The 25,934-nt window shown below is 43.8% G+C and overlaps 1 protein-coding gene across 2 annotated transcripts in view; it reads left to right on the top strand.

Annotated features, from left to right (window-relative positions):
* The window catches only part of SDK1 (sidekick cell adhesion molecule 1), a 489,999-nt gene that overhangs the window by 329,033 nt on the left and 135,032 nt on the right, over positions 1 to 25,934 (top strand). For both annotated transcript variants that reach the window (XM_075565975.1, XM_075565976.1), the window contains exons 16-25: positions 1,291 to 1,431; positions 3,111 to 3,292; positions 9,415 to 9,530; positions 11,109 to 11,301; positions 15,436 to 15,534; positions 18,025 to 18,216; positions 19,108 to 19,229; positions 22,017 to 22,126; positions 23,369 to 23,519; positions 24,737 to 24,974. In XM_075565975.1, coding sequence (XP_075422090.1) covers positions 1,291 to 1,431; positions 3,111 to 3,292; positions 9,415 to 9,530; positions 11,109 to 11,301; positions 15,436 to 15,534; positions 18,025 to 18,216; positions 19,108 to 19,229; positions 22,017 to 22,126; positions 23,369 to 23,519; positions 24,737 to 24,974 — 1,544 coding nt within the window. The remainder of the gene's footprint in view (positions 1 to 1,290; positions 1,432 to 3,110; positions 3,293 to 9,414; positions 9,531 to 11,108; positions 11,302 to 15,435; positions 15,535 to 18,024; positions 18,217 to 19,107; positions 19,230 to 22,016; positions 22,127 to 23,368; positions 23,520 to 24,736; positions 24,975 to 25,934) is intronic.

Below are 25,934 nucleotides of genomic sequence, written 5' to 3'. Positions count from 1 at the left end.
AAGCGTTTATTAGGGCACAAACAGATATAAATTGGGGGGTAAAGTACTGAGGGAATACAATACATGGGAAATGGGAAGAATGGATAGAATTAGGGAATGGTAATGGCAAATGGGATAGGTAAATAACAATACCTTTACCAAGAGAGCTGAGGCATGAGACCTGTGCAGGCTGCAGGCATGGACAGAAAGGCAGGATATGATATGGGGAAATAGCTGTAGGGCTGCACCAAAAGGCACGGGGAGGAGGAGCAGCCCAACTCAAAAAGGAGTAAAGGGGGGTAAAAGACTAGGAAGCCAGCTGTGGGACTTACATAGTTACAACTAAGACTAAGGGAACTGCAGCCAAGCAAAGAAAAATCATACAGGAGACAGAATATCTTTATTATTATAAAAGCCGTGTTAAGTTTCTGAATATGTGGAACAGCCTTATTAATACATTAGAAATTCCATTCACCCAATTCTGTCACTTACTTTTTAGATCTTATACACAAAACTTGCAGCACATTGTTTTCAATGGGGCTCTTAGTGCCCACCAGTAGTAGGTGCTTAGTGAGGGTTTTCTTGGCTGTCAGGATGAGGGGATGCATGCCATTGGCACCTGGTGTCCATGACCTACAGTAACTCCGGTCATTCTTGCCTGAACACACCAGTCACCAGCACCATTCATACATTCTAAGGTGCTTTAAAGAACCAATGTCTACAGAAACCCTTCTTGTTATCCTAACGCTTACACCTCCTGCTTCTACTGTGATAATAATGATCAGAAACCAGAAGGACTAGAATACAAATGAGCTTCTATCCCAATGATAGACTTCAACCCCACCAGATTGTACCCATGCTGCCACATTCCAATGAGGAGACCATTTTTCCTTAATGGATCAGCAACTTGTTCATTTTTGACATCTCTGTATTTCACCCTATTTGCACAGAACTGTAGAGTATGTTGATTCACTAGAGCATAAATTCTAACAATGCTAACAGTATGGCTGATATCAAAGCATACCACCTAGTCCATAAAGTCAGGGAGATTTGGATTTAAGGACTCCAGGTGACGTGACGTAGAAATATGGCTGTTACTATTTATATTTTTATATATATATATATATATATATATATATATATATATATATATATATTTATTGTTGGTCTATGGTCGTTTACAACACGTGTTCTATGGGTTGATCAATGTCTTACATTTTGCAACCCCTCCAAATACAGTAGAGGTCTCATTTTCGCTAATTTCCCTCTAATTCCTTCTGCTCTGATTGTTGCCTTTCTCTTGGCCCCTAGACTGATGTTAACTGAAGAGCCTCCGAGTGCCCCACCCAAAAACATTGTAGCAAGTGGGCGCACCAACCAGTCCATTATGATTCAGTGGCAGCCGCCTTCAGAGAGTGATCATAATGGAATTCTTCATGGCTACATTCTCAGGTAAGTGTCTGAGCACCAAGCGAGTCGTTCAGCATCGAGTTTCACCACATCATGTTCAGGTCTTCCACTGCCAACAGATCTCCAAGAGTTGGGGAGCGCAGATTATAGAGAACTCGATACAGAGTTCCTACTTTGATACTTATCATATGAAAGTTTATACTCTCACCATTTCCCCATTAATAAAAGCCCATAGTCAGAAGTGTGGCAAATCACGTGGAGAGGTTGATGGAATTGGAGATCAGCTCAAGGTAAACATCTCGCCAGAACATTTCTCCCTGATGTCTTATGAAAGATGTGTTGCAGTTTATGTTGCTGTCCATTCTGGCGTCTCTTGGGACATCCCTCTGACTCCGGTATCAGCTCTTCCAGCTGCGGAGAGTGAGGAGAAGGGAACAGGGTCACGTCTCAGAAAGACCACTGTTGCCGCTCGACTTGACTTGCTCCCACTAGCAATGACTGCGCAGGAAAACAAACCAAGTCTACGCTCGGCTCCACTCTTCGGCTGATAGGAAGAGTCCTCTTGTTGACAAATGGAAGCTCATGAAACTCAATTGGAGAACTGCCAAACATTACAGCCACAGACCCATCAAATTCTGTGTGGTGACCGGCTCTTTAGTTAATACTGTGGGTTAAAGGTCAGCGTGATTGAGCACCGCACAGTATTAACCTGGCAGAGTGGGTGTATTTATTCGGGCTAGTTTGTTTTCTCTAAGAAGAGGGAATATTTTCCCAGCTGCTGTAGCCCTGAAGATCAAGAGATTTTATCAGATCAGTCAATGTATCAAATCATAATCACAGCAAGGCAATTTGGTATGACGGGATCATGCGCGCAAGATGCATTTTATAAAAGCAACAGCTGTTTGTCTACTAGAGTAATATGAAGACAGATTACCTCTGCAGTAAGCTTAGTGATGGACAAACAAAATAGCAGGACTTGGCTATTAATAATGTATCTATCCTTTTTTACACATGAACAGTAATAGCTGGTTTATAGCCATTTAAATCCAGTCTAGGGCCACATCCACCACCCTGAGCACAAAGCCAGTACATGGGTGCACTCGCCTCGCACACACGTCCCAGCCATGTATCCCCCCAAAACAGAAACCACTGAAGAGTGCTTCTTCTCAGCACCGGTCCCCTGCCCTTCGTTAGCCCTGGAAGAGAAGCTCGCGTGCCTTTTTATACTTAATAAGCTGTTCCCGTCTTGTGACCTTTCCTTCTTGGCACATACCTCTGGGATCTGAGGGTGAAAGTTTGCACTCTTCTAAACTCCTGGGGCAGAAAAACACATTGCATTTGTCACGCTGATTTACACAAGCACCTGATAAAATCACATGTATTGTATTTTTTTTGTACTAAATCACAGTTTTTACTAGACAAGCCACATTTAAAAAGCTGTAATTTTTTTCACAGCTATAAAACAGAATAAAATATCTGTGTTGTTTAGCCTGGAGCACGTAATCTCCCTGACCCTCATGTATTAATACTGTTGCAGTAAAGCAAGATATAGTTCCATCTTTGCTTATTATGCTATTTTCTCACTCTTTATTCCACTTTTTATATATATATATATATATATATATATATATATATATATATATATTCAGGTTTCTGGTACATTGCACGCCATGGATTCTGCCTAATTAACTTGCGTTTCTTTCTTTTTTTTCCCTTTGCAGATATCGTTTGGCTGGACTTCCTGGGGACTATCAGCATAAAAACATTTCCAGCCCCGAGATTAACAACTGCTTAGTGAAGGATCTGATCATCTGGACACAGTATGAAATCCAGGTGTCGGCTTATAATGCAGCTGGTCGGGGAGCTTTTAGTCGGCCAGTTATTGAATATACTCTGCAAGGAGGTGCGTTTTAAACTACTGTAACTGCAGTTACTTTGTATCTGTGACTTGCAGCACAAGAAGGAGCTGACAGAGGGTTCACCGTGTTAGGGACAGACACAAAGGCCCCTTTGCAATATGTCGTGAAGCTGCGCACTACATCTTCCATGACATGGAAAAACCTCTGCAGTCTCCCCAACATGTCGAACAGGGACCAAAAACAGGAGAGAGACAGCTCGAGACGGAAGATGTGTAAGGGGAAGGGAAGGGCAGTAAGCATGATGGAGGAAAGAAATATAATATAAGTGAGAGAGAGAACCGGGGGTTGAAAACATTTCTAAGATATTGTATTGTGTGTGTGTGTGTGTGTGTGTGTGTGTTCCACTTCCCTGTCCCTAAATCCTTAACAGTAATCCCCAGGGTCTCTCCTGGGCACTGAAACCAAAGGGCCAGCGCATGCCTCTGTGTTTACAATAACTGTTCTGCTTGTATCATTTTCGCACAGCAGATAATGATGGCCCTTGATTGTGCATGTTTTTATTATCATCCCCTATTGATTGGCTGTCTGCTGTCATTTATAAGGTTATTAATCTTCTTCATAAAATAGGAGCCGCCTGTTCTGCATTCACATCTACTGGAATAAATTAGCAAGCAGGAGATTTAAAGCTGTTTCCCACACTGCAGAAATGTATTTTATTACTGTCAATGGGTTCATTCTGCGATTGTTTGAAACCGCAATTTTAGTTTGGTACAAATATTTCAGAGAGCAGGTGACTCATTCCCTAATGCCAAAAACCTTCAGTCCATTGTGTCCTGAAGTGCTGACTCATTCAGGGGGGGGGGGAGTGGGGGGTAACACACATCATACACCAGCTCAAAGAGGGAACATACTGTAACAGAATCAAGTTAGGGAAAAGTCTGGGGATACATTACCAGTATGCATTCCCAGGGTACATGCAGGTCGTCTGGGGGGATAGGGGGGTACACATATGGGGTCCCGTATATACACGACTCGCTTGTCCTGTCATAACTGCAGTTCTTTTTTAATTATCCTAATGGCTGATTTTATGAGACATTCACACATCTCAGGTTTGGTGCTTCTCAGCTGTTCTTGCCAAACTGCAGTTTTTTGTGTGTTTTTTTTTTTACATGATCAGCATTTTATTCTGTGAAATCCTCATTGTGTAAAATGACAGTGGGCAGGATTCATTCAGAATTAATTAGGAAAGCGCGCTATAGCACTTATTAGCCAATTTTCTGTTGCTGCACAGTATTTGTCCATGGATGGAGTACATCCTGTTTCCTGTGTTAATGTCACATGTTGAGGCTCCTGTGATAGAATTCTGACAGCAGAAAAAGCTGTAGGAAAGACTTTTGTAACAGGAGCTGGGTTGTTTCTCTCAGGAAGCAGTCAATCTCATGCAAGGGCGGGCAACCCCAGTCCTCAAGGGCCACCAACAGGTCAGGTTTTCAGGATTTCCCTGCTTCAGCACAGATGGCTCAATCAGAGGCTCATTGCTGTCTCATTGGCTAAAGGGGTAATTAAACAATTAACTACCCTAGCTGTTTGTAGTAAAATGACAGTTATGGTCGGGCGACGAATCACAGAGAAACTGTGAATAAGGCTCTGTGATTCGTCGCCTGACAATAACTGAAGCAGGGAAATCCTGAAAACCTGACCTGTTGGTGGCCCTTGAGGACTGTAGTTGCCCACCACTGATCTAATGCCATTCAGTGGATACTACTGTATGACCGATTCCCTGTGTTTTCACTCACCAACCAAACCCTAACACCTGTATGTGGTATAAGGCAGGGGAGCGCAAACTTTTGCTGCTGCGCCCCCCGCCTTTCCTTCTCTGGTGCTCGCGTCCCCCTGTACCTTGTCGAGGCGTAAAATGACGCTGCGGGATAATGTGACATCACATCACGTGACCCGCAGCGGCATTTGACGCCGTGTTGCCATGGACACGAGTGACGCCGGCAGAGTCAAGGTATGTTTAGAGTTGGAGAGGCCTCACGCGATCCCCCGGCATGTAACTTAAATGCCTCGGGGAAGAGCACGGGGCCTCTGCAACCGCCCACGCCTCCCCCCCCCCCCCCCCAGACAAATCCAGTGCCCCCACTCTGCGCACCGCCGGTATAAGGCATACACCCACCACCAGGTCATCATTGGTTTTCCATATGAGAATTGTGTTTTTTAATACAGATTAAACACACAGAGGTAAATGTTTATCAGAGTCATTGGGCTTGGCATGGGCTAACTGAGCTGTAGCCTGGGGGCCCGGACTTTCCTAGGGCCCAAAATTGTCCCTTTAAATTCGTGGTTCTACCTGAACGCAGAAAACGTTACTTAACTATCATTTTTATTTTTTTGGTGTGATTACATCAAAATACTGCGTTTCCTCTCCGTGATGACAATCGAATCAGATAGACTTCATGAAATCGAATCTAGTGATGTTATTTGTGGCTGCAAATATTTTTATTTATTTTTTAAACACAAGGAGACACATGCAGATAAATGATCTAGAAAGCGTCTCAGTTGGCTCTTCCCATGTGCTTAAATAATAACTATTTAACGTGACAGTGCTAAATATATAGTGATGCAAATGAGCGTGACCTGTAGATAAATGAAAGGCCTGTGTTGGTAGTAATATTTGCAGACTTTCAATAAACGCTGCGAATGCCGTTCAATAAAAACATGCTGTGCGTGTATTTAAATGGAACCTTTGTGGGTGGGGACCCCCACCTTCGCCCAGGGCCCCAAAATGTCTTACGACGGCTCTGACCGAGACGCTGCACTCTTTTGAAACCATTTCTTCATTTGCGAAACAGTAGCATAATAGAGCTGTGCATATGGAAATGCTCACCTGTACAGCTGCTCCTCCTTCATCCCCTCGCTCACTTCTATTATCCTGTTCCCAGGCTCATTTAATGACTTTGATCTGCGGTGCTTAGGTGACCTTTTCCGCTGAGAGGTGTTGGAGAATGCTGCATAGTAACTGACAGTGTCGGCAATTGAGTTATATTACATTTCTTCTTGCCAGGCTGAATTCCCTGCGATTAATGTAAATGTGTACTTTTGACACGCTGGCAATTCTCTGAAAAGTTGAGCCTCGGCGTCCGACATCTCTGACGGAAATAAACAGATTGTGGAATAACATGTGATTTCGCTCAGTCGGAGGTCGGACCAGTGAATGGCGCGCTACAGAAATGCTGCTCACATTGTAGAAACTGCATTTCCACAATAGCCAGAAACTATATATAATTAGAAACATTCTTCATGCTGCCAATTCAGCCTCAACAACTAGCTGATCGTTTAATTTGGATAATTAATAAGGCGTCTGAATGTGATCATCAGGTCATATCTGGCAGGAAACGACTGTTCCTGTTCCCAAAAGCACATTTTACTGAAATCAGGCTGGAAATGGGGAGAGATTCTCTCTCTGCCTCATTCAGAGGAGCTCGTCTAATACAAGAGCTGTTAATCCCCGATTTCAGATGTTAAAAATAGGAAAGTGCATTATTTTATAAGTGCATGCTATTATAACGCGCACATTATGCACTGTGATCTGCCGTTAGAAGGGCATTCATTAAGATGCAGATGTTACTTCTCTATAAAGCGGTCCAGAGATAAATGACACGATTAATCGTCATTTGCATTGGTGCAAGAAATAATTTTTTTGTTTCTGCGCACGTATTTGTATTTTAAATAATTAATTTTTCTTCCTCTGGCAGGTATTTTTTATTTATTTTTTTTGCTGCAATTTACTGATTTATATTGATTTATTCCAGTCTCTGAATATTAGATCCAAATGAAAGTGGAATTTATCCTATTTAAGAAGAAATGAAAGAAAATGCTGGCTAATATATTTTTTTTAAAGAGCGGTTATGTGCTATTGCAGGGGTGGGCAACTCCAGTCATCAAAAGCCACCTACAGGTCAGGTCTTAGGGATATCCCTGCTTCAGCATAGGTGGCTCAGTCAAAGACTGAGCCACTGATAGAGCCACCTGTGCTGAAGCAGGAATATCCCTAAAACCTGACCTGCTGGTGGCTCTGGGAGTGGAGTTTCCCACCACTGCACCCCCCCCCCCGCAAAGCATCCCCTTCCCCCTCCATTCTGTTCCTTGTCACCATATTATCACCCTTCCTATGTCTTCAAATACTTTCTCACCCTATCTTATCTACAGCACATCTGTTTGTTTGTTTTCTGCTCTCCCTACCTCTGTTTTAGCCATAGAAACCTTTGTATATCAGTATTTCCGACATGAGGAAGAGAGGAGAACTCTGGAAAGCTTGTCCTATGGCATAAATTGTTAGTCCAAATAAAAAGTACTCATTCATTCTGCACTATCGCAACTGGACTAACACGGCTACTTCATATACAATATATAATATAATATATATAAAGGCGGGGTTGCAGACCTGCCTAAGACATGCACATGAGCATACAGTTATATTTGCATATATATATATATATATATATATATATATATTAGTGCTAAACAAGATTAGTCATTTTCTGTTAATGGAGCTTTTACAGATAATCACAAGATATTTGCATTTCTTGCGTTATCAATATACACAAAAAAATAGACATTTTACCAATATTGTCCATTGCCGTTAACAAGTGTGAAATGAGAAGATAAAGCAAAATTCAGCCTCTCTGGCATTTTGTGTCCGCCGTTATGGACCTAAAATTTGACCAAACATAATCTCCTTTCGATGTGCAGCATCTGGATTTCTGCACTAAAAGGGATATTAGGCCCTGTCGTTAAAGTCGGATATTAAAGCCGCAGAACACGTAGCGCTGCGCGATTTCAATGGTTTTTATTACAGGATTGAAGCAGGGGGTTCTGGAGCTGAGCTGTGTTAATTTCAGCTGCGGGGACCCCCTGCTTCCCGAGATACTTGCCTCTGTAGGGGGCGCCAGTATCTGCAGCGAGGGAGATAGTGTGCCTAACAAAATGGCGGTGTATAAAACACCCGCGTCACACAGGCTAATAGAAGCCGTGATGTCATCCCTTGAGGCTTCCTGTTGGCCCATGTGACCTGGACATTTAAACACCACAGAGATACCGGCACCCCCTACAGAGGTAAGTTTCTCTGGAAGTACGGGGGGTCCGGAGCTTAAATGAACACCGTTCAGTACCGGAGACCCCCTGTTTCAAACCTGTAATTTCAAAAAAATATACAAAAAATTTCACAGTGCCACGTTTTGCTGCTTTTTTTTTTTATATGTAAAGCATGTGACAATTTATCATTCTACATTCTTACCTAAGCTTTCAATTGTTTGGTACTCCTGTTATAAATCTGGCAAAATCCTGATTGTGTGCCTAACATAATGGCTGCCTTTCAGTTTCAAACAATCCTTCAGTCAGTGTAACTCAGCAGCTACAATGTATCCTGATATTACTAAGGTAACATTATCTATTGTTACAGTTTGCAGCTCAAACTGCTGGGAACACTGGCAACACATGATCAAAAACAGGAAAGTGTTGCAAAGATGTTGCACTGCTGGTGGCTAAAACCTGCTAAAGATATCAAAGGATGCTTTAAAACGGCATTAAGAGTTGAATTAATTTTTTTTTAAAGTCACTACTACTGTACTGATTTATTAAAAAAACAAAAAATATATAAGATTTCACATGTTTTGCTGATTTCCGAATGTCTGGTGAGTGGGAAGCACCCGGTTCTTGTCACATATAGAAGCACATGCACACCGCTGGGAGGTGCTGGAGGGGGGTACTCATCTGCCGGTGCGCTGTGTCCAGGGAGGTCCAGACATCCCAGGGGTACTTGAGCAAAGGAATGGAAGCAGGCACACGGTCTTGCTAAAGGTGCAGTTTATTGTGCCACCAAAGGTCCAACGTTTCGGAATTAGATTGCCTTAATCAAGGAGAGGGCTCTCCTTGATAAAGGCAATCTATTGCCGAAACGTTGGACCTTTGGTGGCACAATAAACTGCACCTTTAGCAAGACCGTGTGCTTGCTTCCATTCCTTTGCTCAAGCACCAGGTTCTTATCATGTGTGTTTCTGTGAGCTGTAAAGGAGAGGATGTGATTTGGATGTTAGTGAGGCTTTGTCCGCTCACTCTGGCAAACTCTCACTGCGTTTTTGTTGTTGCTTCTTTTCTGCACGAGCAGTTCCTACAGCTCCTCCCCAAAACGTGCGCACCGAAGCCGTCAACTCAACCACAATCCACTTCCTGTGGAATCCGCCACCACAGCAGTTCATCAATGGAATTAACCAAGGATACAAGGTAACCAGAAGAGAATATTCACCGTTGATACCAAAGGAATGTCGTCCGGTTCTGCCTGATATCTGAATTGAGGCTTGAGATCATTTTGTGCTTTGTGCCCTACAGCAGGGGGGCCAACTCCAGTCCTGAGGGGATATCCCTGCTTCAGCAGCTGATCGAGCCGCCTGTGCTGAAGCAGGGATATCCTTAAACCCTGACCTGTTGGCAGCCCTTGAGGACTGGAGCTGGCCACCTCTGCCCTACTGTATATAATTATAAGTGCAGTCATTTTAATACTGACCGAAACACAAGCACCCTCCCCGTGGGAAGAACAGCCCGTAACCCAATGGGTCCGACTGATAATGGTGATCAACATGATTTGGTGACTTTTCCATGTAGCGCTTACTCACAGAAAAGGTAGTGGAGTCATGGAATCGCCTCCTAAAAGGGGGCAGAGGCTGATGCAGTAAGCAAATTCAAATATTCTTGGGATAGACATCCCAAGGTTAAATCCTAAATGGGTATGAAAGCTAAAGATCACCTAAGGTGTAAGGTTTTATCACAGACGGGGAAATGGGCAGACACGTGGGCCAACGTGGTTCCTATCTGCTGTGAAATGCTATATTTTTATAGTTGAGTGTTTATGGCGTTCTCAGGTAGCAATATCATTTAAAGTGGCCACAATGCTAGGTTTGCAAAGGTTTTTTTTGTTAGCTTTATTATAAAGTCTTATGGATCCATCTGTTTTTTTTTCTTCATATTTGTGTACTTAAGTCTGAGGAAAGGACATAAGAGGTAGCATTTATAACCAGGTATTCACCAATAATAGTGCCATACCTGCCCAAATGTTTACTTTTTTTGGTTTACTACTGACCAATTTGTTACTTCACATCCACTCATATTATGGCAGTATATGGCAGTAGATATGTTTCGTATACAGATAGTCCTCGTTATCCAATGTTTCACTTTACAATGAATGGCATATCCAACGCTTTACAATGCCACCCTATCGGCCATTTTTCGATGCCGGAATGTGTTATCCGACACTGGAATTCGTTATCCAGCGCTCACCGCCACTGATTAACATGGGACTCACTTTACAACGGTGTCACTATCCAACGCTACTTCCAGAACGGATTCCGTTGGATAACCAAGGGCTGCCTGTATTCCAAAATCCCCCAACTGACAGCATCAGAGGAAGCATCCCCCTTACGTTCGTCTACCATGTAGTGTCACCCATATATCATGTGTGTCCAGTGCCCCGATGGATGAAAGAGAGAACAGAATTGAGTGTATGACTCAGCCATTTGACTCCGTTCTACTCTCCTAGTTCTGTTTTATGATTCTAATCTAAATTCCTGACATCTAAATGGATCTGTATATTTTGTACTATATCCATCTTTAATATAATTCTTTTGTTGTAATATTAAGCGTTTCTGTTGTCAACACGCAGGCTTTTAAATACTACTTTTCACAAAAGGCTTTTAAAGCTGTCTCTTAAAAGTAATGACATATTCATTCTGTCCTGGTGGGGTTTTGTAGTAAGTGGATAATGGATTAGTGTCATTGGAAGGTTTAAAAACTCCTCTTGTTTCACAGCTCTTGGCGTGGCCTACTGAGGCCCCTGAAATAGTTACAATGGTGCCGGTTGCTCCCGATTTTCATGGCGTTCACAGTGGATACATTACAGGTCTGAAGAAGTTCACCTCGTATTTCACGTCTGTCCTGTGTTTCACTACCCCAGGAGATGGGCCTCGGAGCTCACCGCAGAAAGTGTGGACACATGAAGATAGTGAGTATGATATCATTGTATTGTATTGTTTGTCTTTATTTATATAGCACCAAAAGTGTACTCAGCACTTCACAAAGAATACAGTACATGGAATTATAATAATACAATAAGTGCAGCAAAATCAGACAATAGAATAAATGCTTTATTGGTGGGGCGAGTTTTAAGGTTAGTCAGTATTAAAATGAGAGGGTTAACACAATTTACAGGGGAAGAGATGGCAGGGAGGCATGGGAAAAATCAGGTGTGTATGTCGGGCTTCAGGATTAGGGGAGATCCCCAGCTGCAGGAAGGAGTAGATAGAGGGTATGAATAGAGGATTTGTGGGGGTGTTTTTTTATTGAGGGGTAAAGAAGTTGTTGGGAGAGAGGTGTATAAATAATGGTGCAGTGGGGAGTGGGGAAGTTGGAGAGAACAGAGACATTCACAAAGGAGTGAGGAAACAGTAAACAGAAAACGCAATAGGGAGGGCATAGGGAGATGCAGAAGGAGAGACTTCCCAGGTACTGGAGGATAGAAAGCGTACCAAGAATCACAGCTTTTCGAAAGTTAAGTTCTCACAGTTGCGAAGTTGTTGTGCAGAGCCCCGATCTTCCCCAATCGTCACCTCCAATTTCAACTCCAAAATTAACTCTGCCACACACTTTAGATGTGGCACTTATGATATGACACAGCCTTGGGACCCATCATACTGTATGTGTGCCATTGACGGCTCAACATTGTCTGTCGGTCACTCCAAAGCTTGCCACACGCAGTGTCCTGTTTGGTAAAATAGTTTCAATATGAGAAGTGCATGTTTTAATTAGAAGAATGTGACAGATAAGTTGTTTTCTGTTTTCCACGTTATTATGTTAAAGCCAAACAGCTCAATAAATTACTGTTGTTGCAATGACAGGGACCTGATAAAACCCCACTTGGATTTCAGACAAATTTCCTTGTGTCAGCGTAGCAATCAGGATTTGTGTCAATTCAATAAAAGCTCAAGAAATGAAAATCCTTGTTGAGGGCTCTGCTTGAGAAGCGAGTTGGAGTCCTCAACGTCTGAGCTGAAAGAGACCAGTACACCAAAAACTGGACCAATCTCCACAGCAAGGAGGGACGCCGTGCGCGTTTTGTTAATGTTTGTATTCAACCCATTAACAAAAAAGCCAGTGTCCGCATAAAAGCACCTTGTGGTTTGTTACTCATGAGCTTCAGGGTCTGTGCTTTATCAGTATAACCTTACATTATATAAGTTATGGCAGGTAAAAAAGCGACAAAAACCCTCCACCCTACAGCAAATTAAAATCCCACTTTAAAACACATTTATGTCTCAGACAGGTCTGCAACCCCTTCCTCTCGCCCATTATCTCCCAGCATGCAATGCTTCCACTGCAGCCAGGGATTCTGGGAACTGTAACCCTAAACACGCAACTTGTTGCAGGTAGCTAGGGAGGGTTTTCACCTGCTACAATTTTCCAACTTTAACCTTTCTCTTGCCCCCTGACCCCATTCTCTCTGTGGCTTTCCTTATTGTCTTACTCCAACACGAATCCTACTGTACGGTCTGGTTAATTTGGTTGCGACCAAATCTCCGACGACGTTTCACCGCAAGTAAACTCATCGTAGGGACCTTTTTTGACAATAAGATAAACCCCTAACCACAACCCTTACCCTAAAACCCCTTAAGTTAACCCCCTATCCTAAACACTAAAACCCCTAAAGTTAACCCTTTACCTTAAAACATGCCTTATAGTAGAAGTGACCGTCAGTGGAGGGTCTGGGGACCCCCTACTTCCAGAGATACCTCCATAGTAGGTTCCGGTTCTAGATGAGCAAGCAGGGCTTTCAAATTTGAAGCTCGTACGTCACATGAGCCAACAGGATGCCACACCGATGATGTCACGGCTTCCTATTGGCCCGCTGGGTCTGAGATCTCTGAACAATGGACATATTGTGAACCCTGGTAGCTGAGGAGAGCGGCTAATTGCACCTAATTTGCAAGTAATTATCTCCGTAAACAGGGGGTTCCTGGTGTTGAAATTAATGGGGCTTAGCTCCGGAGACCCCCTGCTTCAACAGTATATGAAAAAAATAATTAAATAAGCAAATAAATCCGCCGCCTTGGATTAACTCTTTTGAAGCAATCCCACCTATTTGATATTTTTTGGTTTGATTTTTACATAATTCAAGCTGACATCCTCCCATCGGTTCCCAGGATAATTACTGCTTTAGTTGCAGGTTTCACTGCCAGGATATTCAACAATGGCACCCACAGTCATCACATCTTTTGTATATATATATTATTTATCATTGTGTTCAACAGCACAAACGGAGGGGGGGAGGGGGTTGCTGTTCATTACAGCTCAACCCCGTTATAACGCGATCCGTTACAACGCGAATCCGCTTATAACGCGATGTAAGCGTGGCTCCCAATTTTCGTATTTCTGAATACTTTACAACACGATTATTGGTATTTTCAATACTTTATTGTACAATGCATACAATTGTACATTATTTCTAACGCGATCCGCTTATAACGCGATGTGATTCTTTGGACCCCAAGCACAGCGTTATAAGGGGGTTGAGCTGTATAACATATCCCTGGTGAAAAGGTTTCTTCACTAAGCCCAGGAAGCATGAGACTGGATAGCAAAACATCCCTAGAGTATTAGGCATGTTTTATCACGGGCTCGTCTCATATTGATGAGCTCAGGCAGGATCCGGTTGTAAGAAGTTTCAATTAACCGGTGGCCAGGTGAAAATTCATAGAAATACACCAGGTTTAGACAAACTGTTTTGGCAACTGTGAGAGAGAACAGTAAAGTGTGGCTGCCTGCCAATTCCTGCCGAGCACAATAGAATTGTGCCTATCAGACCGGAGACCACGAGTGGTGAATGCTAAGCAACATTCCTGCTGTGGTGTGTGGCTGACTATCATAACCAGGAGCCCCTCAACTGAAAATGTGGCGTGAAGTCCACCCAGTCTGCCATGTTTTCTCCCTGTAGATGTGCATCATGGTAAAATCTCCAGCTGTACCTATGTCACGCAATAATTACCAAACTATTACTCCAATGGGGTTTAGTATTTTTCAGTGTTAGGTTTTAGAAGAGGGCTATCTATAATACTGGTATGAAACATTGTTGCAGTGAAACCTCATGTCATGGTCCAAGAAGCAATGAATAATTAGCTTTAAAGCTGCAGTTCAAGCAATATCCTACATGTGTGGGTTTTTTTTAATTCAGGAGGGCCCCGGGCATGCGGCGGGTTCCGTTCTAAGGGCCCGCTGCAAAGCGAAAATCGTCGGAAAAGCGGAACCGGCTATTTTCGTGGTGTGCGCATGCGCAGACAGGCAATTCGACCCTTCTACGCATGCGCAACTTCGGCAAACCCTCCCATTCTGCGCATGTGCAACTTCGGACCGGCTCGTTCTGCGCATGCGTGACCCCGGACCGGCCCGTTCTGCGCATGCACGACCTCGGACTGGCTCGTTCTGCGCATGCGCAGACATGGCGGCCCCCTTTTCGGTACCGCCCTATCAGCAGATCGCTAAAAAGCGGGGCGCCGAGAAGCGGGGCCTTGCTGTAAATCAGTTCTGTACTATGAGAAAATACTTGTAGTATTTTAAAAAAAAATGTCAATCATTTTTAACGTATTCTAATGTAGCAAGCATTTTTGTTTCTATAGAAACCATTTACAAAGTCACACCCCTTCTCCTTCTGAGACAGGCTCTGGCTCTTGAGCCCCGCCCTCTCTCTAGCAGTGCACCGATTATATCTAGTAACTGCCCAGTCACATGATCTTCCCCACAGAACTTTGCATCCTGGGTAATGTTTTGCAGCAATAACCGTGAATGAAATAACCCGGAGCAAGCGATTGATTACAGGAGAACAGATCAATCTGCAGCTTAGCTAATCACTTGTCAGTGTGCAGATTGTATTGATGCACATATCGAATGGGTATTTTTTTATTTATTTTTTTTAAACCGCAGCTCGAACTGCAGCTTTAATGGGTTTGACTCTTTAGGCATGAAGTAGTTACAACACATGGCCCTGTCTTTGTCCCTAATAAAATAACTGCCAAAGAATGTATGTTTTAAGTTTTGATGAAAATAAATAGAAATGGTAGTTAAGCATGTTTTCCTTTCTTACTGATAGCACCCGGCGCTGTCGGACACCTGAGCTTCACTGAAATTCTGGATACATCTCTTAAGGTCAGCTGGCAGGAGCCCACAGAGAAAAATGGCATTATTATCGGTGAGCATAGTTCGTGTACATGTTTTCTTGCAATGAGGAAAAGACGAGATAAAGGTGTATTAAAAGACGGCTGCCCACAGGGGGCCGGCTTCCTGTTTTCCTTTTCAGATAATTGAAATGTCAGTGTGAGATGTTTCAGAAGCTGTAGGTTAAATTACAGGCAGATTCTGTCCAGCCATCACTCAGAGAACTATATATCTACCCAAGTATTCACAGCTCAGATCGTCTCTGCTTTTGATTAGTCTCATGGCTTCCTCTGCCGATCCACCAGGTCCTCTGTTTAGTAAAACGGCATTGTTGTGCAGACAGCCAAGGAATTATGTTCAATGGCCTTTCAATTGGTCAGCTCTCTCTAGCAGGAGTTGGCCAACTCCAGTCTTCAAGGGCCACCAACAGGACAGGTTTTGAGGATATCTCTGCTTCAGCACAGGTTGGCTTAGTCAAAGACTGAGCCACCTGCGCTGAAGCAGGGACTGATTGAGCCACCTGTGCTGAAGCAGGGATATCCTCAAAACCTGACCTGTTTGTGGCCTTTGAGAACTGGAGTTGCCACCCCAGCTCTATAGGTACAAGCAAAGTGTTTTTAAATAAGGGAACACAGATTTCTACAGATTTTTTCTGACGGATGAGGCCTCTCTCCCGGATTCCATATACAGTCCCTGATCATGTGATCAAACTGAACTGACTGGGCTTTCACAGCTGGTAGCAGAACTATTCACCATATTCACCATCTGTACCGTGTGCTACACGCCTGACAGCTACTACATATCTTAACATCACCTAAATTAGTTTTGCATATCGATCCCTATTCAACATGGTGAGAAGCAGACCGCACGCAGTCAGCAATTCAGTAACTTATGAGTGGAAACGAATGCTTTGCAAACTGCCTTCCCCCCATATTAAACAGAGGCTGCAGACGTTCCGATGCAAATGACCATCTTTGGGGCTCATTCGCCACAGCTGTACGTACAGTGCTTTGTGTGCTACCTGATCTATATTCTGTACAGATGTACAATGCACCAGCCCGTTGTAAAGTAGCTTTTTCCTTTTGTGTTAAGAAAAATTCAAAAGATTAACAAGCCTTTCAACCCAAACCGTAATTGTTTATGTAGCGGTCTGAGAAATCCAAATATGGTTTCAGTAAGTAGCATGTCCTGATGTTCTCCTTTCAGATTTTATAGTGTATTTTGTTGCTCCTTTTGATCCTCCGGCTACTTTGTCGTGTAACAATAGGAGCCTTAGTTGACAGTACACAGCAGTCGGTCTGCTTTGGTAAATTGCCCATTGCCTTCCTTGTAAATTTCAGCATCTTCTCCCACTCCCAGGGCAAACCCTGATTTACGAGAGGCTGGATGTACATAGACAGTTTGTGATTGGATATACTGCTCGCTCGCAGAGAATTCGCACCAGACCAGCAGAAAGTGATTCCTGAATCTCTGCTGGTCGTTAGTCTCCGTCAGGCAGCGGTTTGTGTAGGAAGTGATTTGCAAGAAGCTGGAAAAAATAAAACCCCCAGAATGTACTTTGCTTTCCTAATAAAAGCAAACTGATGGGAGACGTTCGCTTCGGGCTGCTGTCCAGGACCAAGCACACTGAATGCAGCCGAATTCAAGATAAGGTGACACATCGAATCACAACTCCAAACCTACCCTGCCGCCTGCCACTTGGATTCAAGGAGATTACTGTCATGGGCCCCTCCAGTCAAATGGCTGCCAATAATTCTTTCTGCTTTCTTCATACGTTTATGATATCAGTTGTGTCTCCTCGACGTGTCATGCAACTGCACATTGTCAAACCCATCTATTCTGCAATAATGACTCCGGTGTCAGAGGTGAAAGGGAGAAGGGTTTGAAGGGCACAGGACAAGCAAAACTGCTACAAAGTTTTCTGTACCACAGGGTTCTCAACTCCAGTCCTCAAGACCCCCCAACAGGTCAAGTTTTGAGGATATCTCAGCTTTAGCGCAGGTGGCGCAGTCAGTGGCTCAGTCTTTGACTGTGCCACTGATTGACCTACTTGTGCTGAATGAGGGACTAGTTGAGCCACCTGTGCTGAAGCAGGGATATTCTTAAATCCTGACCTGTTGGGGAAGGGGGGGGAGGCTTGAGGACTTGAGTTGAGCACCCCTGCCTTAGAGCAGGGTCCTGCAAGGCTGAAATACAGAAATAAAATATTATATACAGTGTTTGTAAGAGGAATATTTGGTTGCAATGGATGTTGAGAGGAGGTGGAAAAAACATAAAAGGCTCTGTATATTATATTTTAGCTACCCAAAATATTAAAATAATGTACTAAGCTGCCTTGGAGTTGTAGCAAACACTGCTATAATATATTGGCATACTGTGTGTACTTTTCTGTACAATTGGAACCAAAGAAAGTTGTGTGGCTGAGTGTGTGGATATTATGCGCATAAAGTGCCAACAAACCATTGTCCTTCAGTTGCTACAGTAGTAAGTTCTGCTTTGGTTACACTGTATTTCTGTTTTCTAGGCTATAACATATCATGGGACGTGTATAGCCGGTCCGAGTCCCGCGTGACACGCACTCTTAACAACATAACTCATGAGTATACAATAACTGGACTGTCCGGCCTGACCACGTACACCATTGAAGTGGCGGCTTCTACTTCCAAAGGCATCGGGCAGCTGTCCTCTTCCACCATTTCCTCTGGCGTTCCCCCAGGTCAGGAACCCATGGACTATGCACCTGAATGTGTTTGTTGTCAGCAAATATGCCACCTGGTTCTGGTTTCCTTGACATAATCCTCATTAATAGTATATTTTCACGTTGATCTATTTGAATCATTTTCATTTAATGATGACATACAGTGCGTTCATTCCATTCACTGTGAGATCTCTTCTTATTACACAGATAAAGTTCTGTTTTCCTGAAACACAATGCACGGCCATATAATTATCAGATAACTATAATTGGGTCCAGAACACATCTAAATGCAAAATAATGTATTGTGGTGACACTAACTCATAAATAAATGTTTATGTTGGAAGTAATTTTACCCGGCCGGTTACCCGGACAGCACTTACCTGCAGGGTGAGGAAGACCGCGGCGACATCTGGGAGCAGCAGCAGAGGTCCTGGTGGCGGTGGCACCAACAGAAGTCTGTGTTCAGCCGTGGGAGCAGCAGGAATACAGCACACAGCTGATCCTCAGCGGCTCCTCCCCGGCTGTCCAATAGGAACACTCCTGCTCCGGTCACATGGTTCCCCGGCTCCCACTGGTAGCAGCTGTGTGCAGTATTCCTGCTGCTCGTGCCGGCTGAACACAGACTTCTGTTGCTGCCAACGCCACCAGGACCTCTGCTGCTGCTCACCGGTTGTCGCCTCGGTCTTCCTCCCCGGTCTTCCTCACCTTCCGCCGCCGGGTAGCTGAAAGGTACCGGGTAATTTCCGGGTGCTCGGTACATCACTAATTTGGAGGCTGTTCCTGGTGTTGGGAAATAAGGGTTCCTCGTTACTCTTTGGTAACACACAAAATGAAGCACTTACATTGGTAAAACACATGGCGGAAGAACATGATATGTTCCCAGTCTCATACCGTGAATCTGTCTTCCAGAACTTCCTGGCGCTCCCTCTAACCTCATCATCTCTAACATCAGCCCTCGTTCTGCAACTCTCCAGTTCCGACCCGGGTACGATGGGAAAACCTCCATATCTAAATGGATTGTGGAAGGCCAGGTACGGACCCGGCACAATGCTGCAAATACCTTTTATGGGGAGCAATCGATTTTTGTGTCGATTTTGTAACAATAATATTTTATCCTACATTTGTTGGGGGTGTTACTCATACTCCATAACATCCTCTGAATCATGGGGCAGATATGTCTGTATCTCCGTGTTCCATGTTTTTCTTGCATTGTTCCCCCTGTCCCACTCTTCATTGTGTCCTCGACTCTTCAGAATCCCATCGTGATTCATTCTTTCTTTCCCAGTTTGAGACGTTTCTCTTTCCATGAGAATGTTTCCACTTGAGCTGCCATTGTCGCACGAGTCAGGTAGAAGCCTCTGCTAGGGCAGATTGTAAAAGTATCAATGTATTCATCTGATCTCGAGGTCACATTTGCGTTCACCCTCATCAGTGTGAATAAACATACAGTTTTTAATTAAGAAGAATGTTTCTTTTCACTATATTGTATTGTACAAGGCACTCAGAAGCAATCATTGACATGCAAATCAAATTTCAGTTTACCGTATCTGTAAATGCTGCAGTGTGTGTGTAACAGTGAGCTCTAAAGTATATATCTAGAATAATGCACTGTAATGTGCGCCACTAATGTGTGTGCCTGTAAGGGCATTCTATAAATTGTGTAGCTGTAACAGAGCGCTCTATAAAGTGTGTAGCTGTAACAGAGCGCTCTAAAGTGTGGAACTGTAACAGAGTGCTCTATAAAGTGTGTATCTGTAACCATGCGCTCTATAAAGTGTGTATCTGTAACAGAGCACTCTATAAAGTATGTATCTGTAACAGAGCGCTCTATAAAGTGTGTATCTTTAACAGAGCGCTCTATAAAGTGTGTATCTTTAACAGAGCGCTCTATAAAGTGTGTATCTTTAACAGAGCTCTCTATAAAGTGTGTATCTGTAACAGAGCTCTCTATAAAGTGTGTATCTGTAACAGAGCGCTCTATAAAGTGTGTATCTGTAACAGAGCGCTCTATAAAGTGTGTATCTGTAACAGAGTGCTCTATAAAGTGTGTATCTTTAACAGAGCTCTCGATAAAGTGTGTATCTGTAACAGAGCGCTCTATAAAGTGTGTATCTGTAACAGCGCTCTATAAAGTGTGTATCTGTAACAGTGTGCTCTATAAAGTGTGTATCTGTAATAGCGTGCTCTATAAAGTGTGTATCTGTAACAGCGTGCTCTATAAAGTGTGTATCTGTAACAGCGTTCTCTATAAAGTGTGTATCTGTAACAGCGTGCTCTATAAAGTGTGTATCTGTAACAGAGCTCTATAAAGTGTGTATCTGTAACAGACCTCTATAAAGTGTGTATCTGTAACAGATCTCTATAAAGTGTGTATCTGTAAACATGCGCTCTATAAAGTGTGTATCTGTAAACATGCGCTCTATAAAGTGGGTATCTGTAACCATGCACTCTATAAAGTGTGTATCTGTAACCATGCGCTCTATAAAGTGTGTATCTATAACAGAGCTCTATAAAGTGTGTATCTGTAACCATGCGCTCTATAAAGTGTGTATCTGTAACCATGCGCTCTATAAAGTGTGTATCTGTAACCATGCGCTCTATAAAGTGTGGATCTGTAACCATGCGCTCTATACAGTGTGTAACTGTAACCATGCGCTCTATAAAGTGTGTAACTGTAACCATGCGCTCTATAAAGTGTGTATCTGTAACCATGCGCTCTATAAAGTGTGTATCTGTAACCATGCGCTCTATAAAGTGTGGATCTGTAACCATGCGCTCTATACAGTGTGTAACTGTAACCATGCGCTCTATACAGTGTGTAACTGTAACCATGCGCTCTATACAGTGTGTAACTGTAACCATGCGCTCTATAAAGTGTGTATCTGTAACCATGCGCTCTATAAAGTGTGGATCTGTAACCATGCGCTCTATACAGTGTGTAACTGTAACCATGCGCTCTATACAGTGTGTAACTGTAACCATGCGCTCTATAAAGTGTGGATCTGTAACCATGCGCTCTATAAAGTGTGTATCTGTAACCATGCGCTCTATAAAGTGTGTATCTGTAACCATGCGCTCTATAAAGTGTGGATCTGTAACCATGCGCTCTATACAGTGTGTAACTGTAACCATGCGCTCTATAAAGTGTGTAACTGTAACCATGCGCTCTATAAAGTGTGTATCTGTAACCATGCGCTCTATAAAGTGTGTATCTGTAACCATGCGCTCTATAAAGTGTGGATCTGTAACCATGCGCTCTATACAGTGTGTAACTGTAACCATGCGCTCTATACAGTGTGTAACTGTAACCATGCGCTCTATACAGTGTGTAACTGTAACCATGCGCTCTATAAAGTGTGTATCTGTAACCATGCGCTCTATAAAGTGTGGATCTGTAACCATGCACTCCATACAGTGTGTATCTGTAACCATGCGCTCTATACAGTGTGTAACTGTAACAGGTCAATGTCTGTTTTTTTACTAGACTGCACAAGTTTAACAAATAATTATAAAATAAAAGCAAAAGTTCAACTTAATAAGCGATGTATACTGGAAGATAAAGACTAGAGATGTATCAGGATGACATGGGATGACGTTACATATCACTGAATAATCACATCGTCAACAATATGTATTGGGATCCGTCAGAACTGTAAATGCCTTACTGTGTGATTATAACATTGCTGCCTATCAGTTAATGATACACATCCAGTCATGGGGTTTAATTGAAAGCTTCATTAGTTGATTGTTATTGATTGTGTCCCGCTGCACAGCACAGAGAAGCCTGGTGTTTAAGCTGATGCCTCTTCTGCTTCTAGGTTGGAGTTATAGGAGATGAGGAGAATTGGGTGCTCCTGTCGGAGGTAGAGAATGAGGCTGAGTCACAGATGCTTGAAATCCCAAACCTCACTCCGTATACCTATTACAGGTAAGGTGCAGTACATAGGATAATAGTAATATCCGGGGCTAATAAGCAGCCCACCTTATAACTCTGTACAAGACTTTAAACTATGGCTAAAAAAACGAATACTTTTACTGTCATTCCAAGTCCGTCCATTTTAATACACTTTTTGATGTTGACCATTAATTCTTCTAAACTTAGCAATTGAAAGCAATCCGTGGTGAAAAACATCAAATTGCAGCTTCGGTAAACTATCGGCTTACTTTCTAGGTACTAAAGATTAAGAGTTGTCAGCTTTCATAAGCTCATAACATTCTCACTGAGCTTGTGTCTGCCACAGTCATAACATGTGTACATATATATATATATATATATATATATATATATATCTGTGAGACATTTTACTGTGACACATGTTTGCAGCGTAGTAACCTGCCCCTTTATCATGAAGTTACAAATCATGTGGTCTGCAATCCTCTGACAGAGAATAACTGTGGTTCCTGCGCTGAAGCCTATAAACGCTCTATAATATATGCTATACTGTGAATTACCCGTTCTCACAGCTGTGTGTGTGTTCATTTCGGGATGTCGGTGCTTTCGTACAATGAAGGGGATTTTAAGGAATCGTTTGTAATATGTGTTAATATGTGTTTGTGTCAGTAAATGCTACATGGTGGGATTACGTGGAGCAGTAATGTTAGTTTGCTGGGACACGTGATAGTGTATCGATTTTAGCCCTAGTTTTTATGAATCAATTAAACCTACCGTTCTGAAGGAATATAAATCTGTTCTTCCTAAACAATTTTATGAAATGTATTAAACCCAATAAAAGAAAGCTGTACTGGGAAGCTGCACGGTATTCATATACAGTGCCTGTATCATACTGACACACTCTGAAGCAAGGGTAGCCCACTGCAGTCCTCCAAGGCCACCAACAGGTCAGGTTTTACGGATACACCTGCTTCCGCACAGGTGGCTCTGTCATTGGCTCAGTCCAGTCCTCAAGGGCCACCAACAGGACAGGTGTTAAGGATATCCCAGTCTTCAACTGAGCCACTGATCGAGCCACCTATGCTGAAGCAGGGATATCCCTATAACCTGACCTGGTGGTGGCCCTTGAGGACTGAGGTTGGCCACTCATGTTCTAAAGAAACACCACAACGTATAAGCACTGACATCCAGCACACATTCAAGGCAGAATAACCTCACTCATGTACTTTCCAATCTTATCAGCACCTGCAACATGCAAAGTTCTGTTTCCAACTCCAGATTTCAGATGAAACAAATGAATATAGTTGGCGAGAGCCCGTTCAGCCAGCCGTCCCGGGTGATCCAGACACTGCAGGCCCCTCCAGACGTGGCGCCTGGGAGTGTGACCGTGCGCACTGGCAGTGAGACCACCCTGTGGATCCGTTGGGTGGTAAGATGTTGTGAGCTGCAGACACTTTACAGTTATCTTATTGAGTGAAACCATGGTATCGTGTGCAGGGAAATCCTAAACACATGAGAACATCTCCCGTTCAGCCTCTGCGAGCCCAACCCTTGGAATAAGCACAGTAACAGATTAATTAACAGGTGGAGCGTCAGTGTTGATAGTTTCTACATGGGACTGTACGAAGAAAGCGGAGCACTACAAAGGGAAACGAGTTAAAAAAAAAAAAATAGAGAGGTGCGCTCCCACAAAAAGAGTGAACATTTATTGGGTCATATTAAAAAAGGGAGGTATGCAACCTACCTACGCGTTTCACATCGTAGCGCTTTATCAAGGTGCACATACAGGTGTGCAAGAGTCTATTTAAGGTCTCCCGCCCGCTGACGCCAACAATCCATCCCAAACAGGGGGAGCCCCCTGATGACGTAGGGCGCGTGACTACAGCGCGCCAGAGAATTCCACCTGAATATCAAAACTTTATTGTACGATAACAGACTCCAGAAAACAAAATCCCTCGCCATGTAACGACTTTGCTATAACTTAAACACTTGTTTCATAACCGATGTTCTGTTTAATAGGAAAATAATAAATGCCCAAAGTAACCAAAAAAGTCAGACACTGTTATGTGCGCAGAACCAACCTGGGGGGGGGGGGGGAAAGACTGCGGACAAAGTCAGAAATACCGCCCAAATAGGAAGCTACTGCAAATACAGTATGGGATGGGGGAGGAAAGTTCGATGCAAAGAGAGAGGGGATATACACACTACAGGCTTAAACACAGGAGAGGAGGAATGCTACAAGAAGGTCCACACCAGATAATGAGCAGGCTGCACGGGACAAGTGGGTAACTAAAGAAAATAGGTACTCCACTCTCCACTCTCCTGGCTGCAAAACTAGTACAAAAAAGCAGCACCAGGTTTGACAAACCAAAGGAATCCCATTTTAAGCAACTCAAGTTTTCCGTTTGACCGCGTGCACTGATTTTGCCCCAGTTTCTCCAGCTAGGAGACGTTAATAAATAACAATTTAACCCTTTTCGTCTGAATCTGAAAAGATTTTGCAGAAAAGGAAGTCTGCGGCGGCATTAGACACAAACTTACTTAAGTCGCTGGGGAAACTGTGTCAGTTACACGGAGATGAAATAGCAATGTGCGGGACCTCCCTTACCCATCAATAATCGCCCTTAACCTGTGCTGATTTTGCAGCCTCTTCCTGACTCGCAATATAATAGTAACCCAGAGTCTGTGGGATACAGAATCAAGTACTGGCGGCCCGGCCGCCAGGGGCAGGCGCTGGCGCAAGTGGTGAGCGACCGTCTGAAGAGGGAGTGCACCATCCAGGGGCTGGAGGAGTGGGCTGAGTATGAGCTGAAGATCCAGGCATTTAATTCTATTGGACCGGGGCCGTGGAGCGAGCTGGTCAGAGGACGCACAAGAGAGTCAGGTGAGGGGAAGATTCGGACATCGCCCACAGGAGACAGAAGGAACTCCTACACAGTCGGAGAGGAATAGGCTGCCGGGAGTTAGGAATGGGTTGCAGGGAGTTGGGAATGGGCTGCCGGGAGTTAGGAATGGGCTGCAGGGAGTTGGGAATGGGCTGCCGGGAGTTAGGAATGGGTTGCAGGGAGTTAGGAATGGGTTGCAGGGAGTTAGGAATGGGTTGCAGGGAGTTGGGAATGGGCTGCAGGGAGTTGGGAATGGGCTGCAGGGAGTTGGGAATGGGCTGCAGGGAGTTAGGAATGGGCTGCAGGGAGTTAGGAATGGGCTGCAGGGAGTTAGGAATGGGTTGCAGGGAGTTAGGAATGGGTTGCAGGGAGTTAGGAATGGGTTGCAGGGAGTTAGGAATGGGTTGCAGGGAGTTAGGAATGGGTTGCAGGGAGTTAGGAATGGGTTGCGGGGAGTTAGGAATGGGTTGCGGGGAGTTAGGAATGGACTGCGGGGAGTTAGGAATGGACTGCGGGGAGTTAGGAATGGACTGCGGGGAGTTAGGAATGGGCTGCAGGGAGTTAGGAATGGACTGCGGGGAGTTAGGAATGGGTTGCAGGGAGTTAGGAATGGGCTGCAGGGAGTTAGGAATGGGTTGCAGGGAGTTAGGAATGGGTTGCAGGGAGTTAGGAATGGGTTGCAGGGAGTTAGGAATGGGTTGCAGGGAGTTAGGAATGGGTTGCAGGGAGTTAGGAATGGGTTGCGGGGAGTTAGGAATGGACTGCGGGGAGTTAGGAATGGACTGCAGGGAGTTAGGAATGGACTGCGGGGAGTTAGGAATGGACTGCGGGGAGTTAGGAATGGACTGCGGGGAGTTAGGAATATATAGTATATTTTTCCAATGTGTGCCCTCTCACCTGCGATGTGCTGTCTCTTCTTTGTCTGAACTACACTTTGGGTAAAGTGCGTGTGTGTGCGT

The sequence above is a fragment of the Ascaphus truei genome, chromosome 11, assembly GCF_040206685.1.
Source record: "Ascaphus truei isolate aAscTru1 chromosome 11, aAscTru1.hap1, whole genome shotgun sequence".
NCBI lineage: Eukaryota > Metazoa > Chordata > Amphibia > Anura > Ascaphidae > Ascaphus > Ascaphus truei.
The sequence above is the reverse complement of the archived record's forward strand: the minus strand, read 5'-3'. Positions and strand labels throughout refer to the sequence as shown.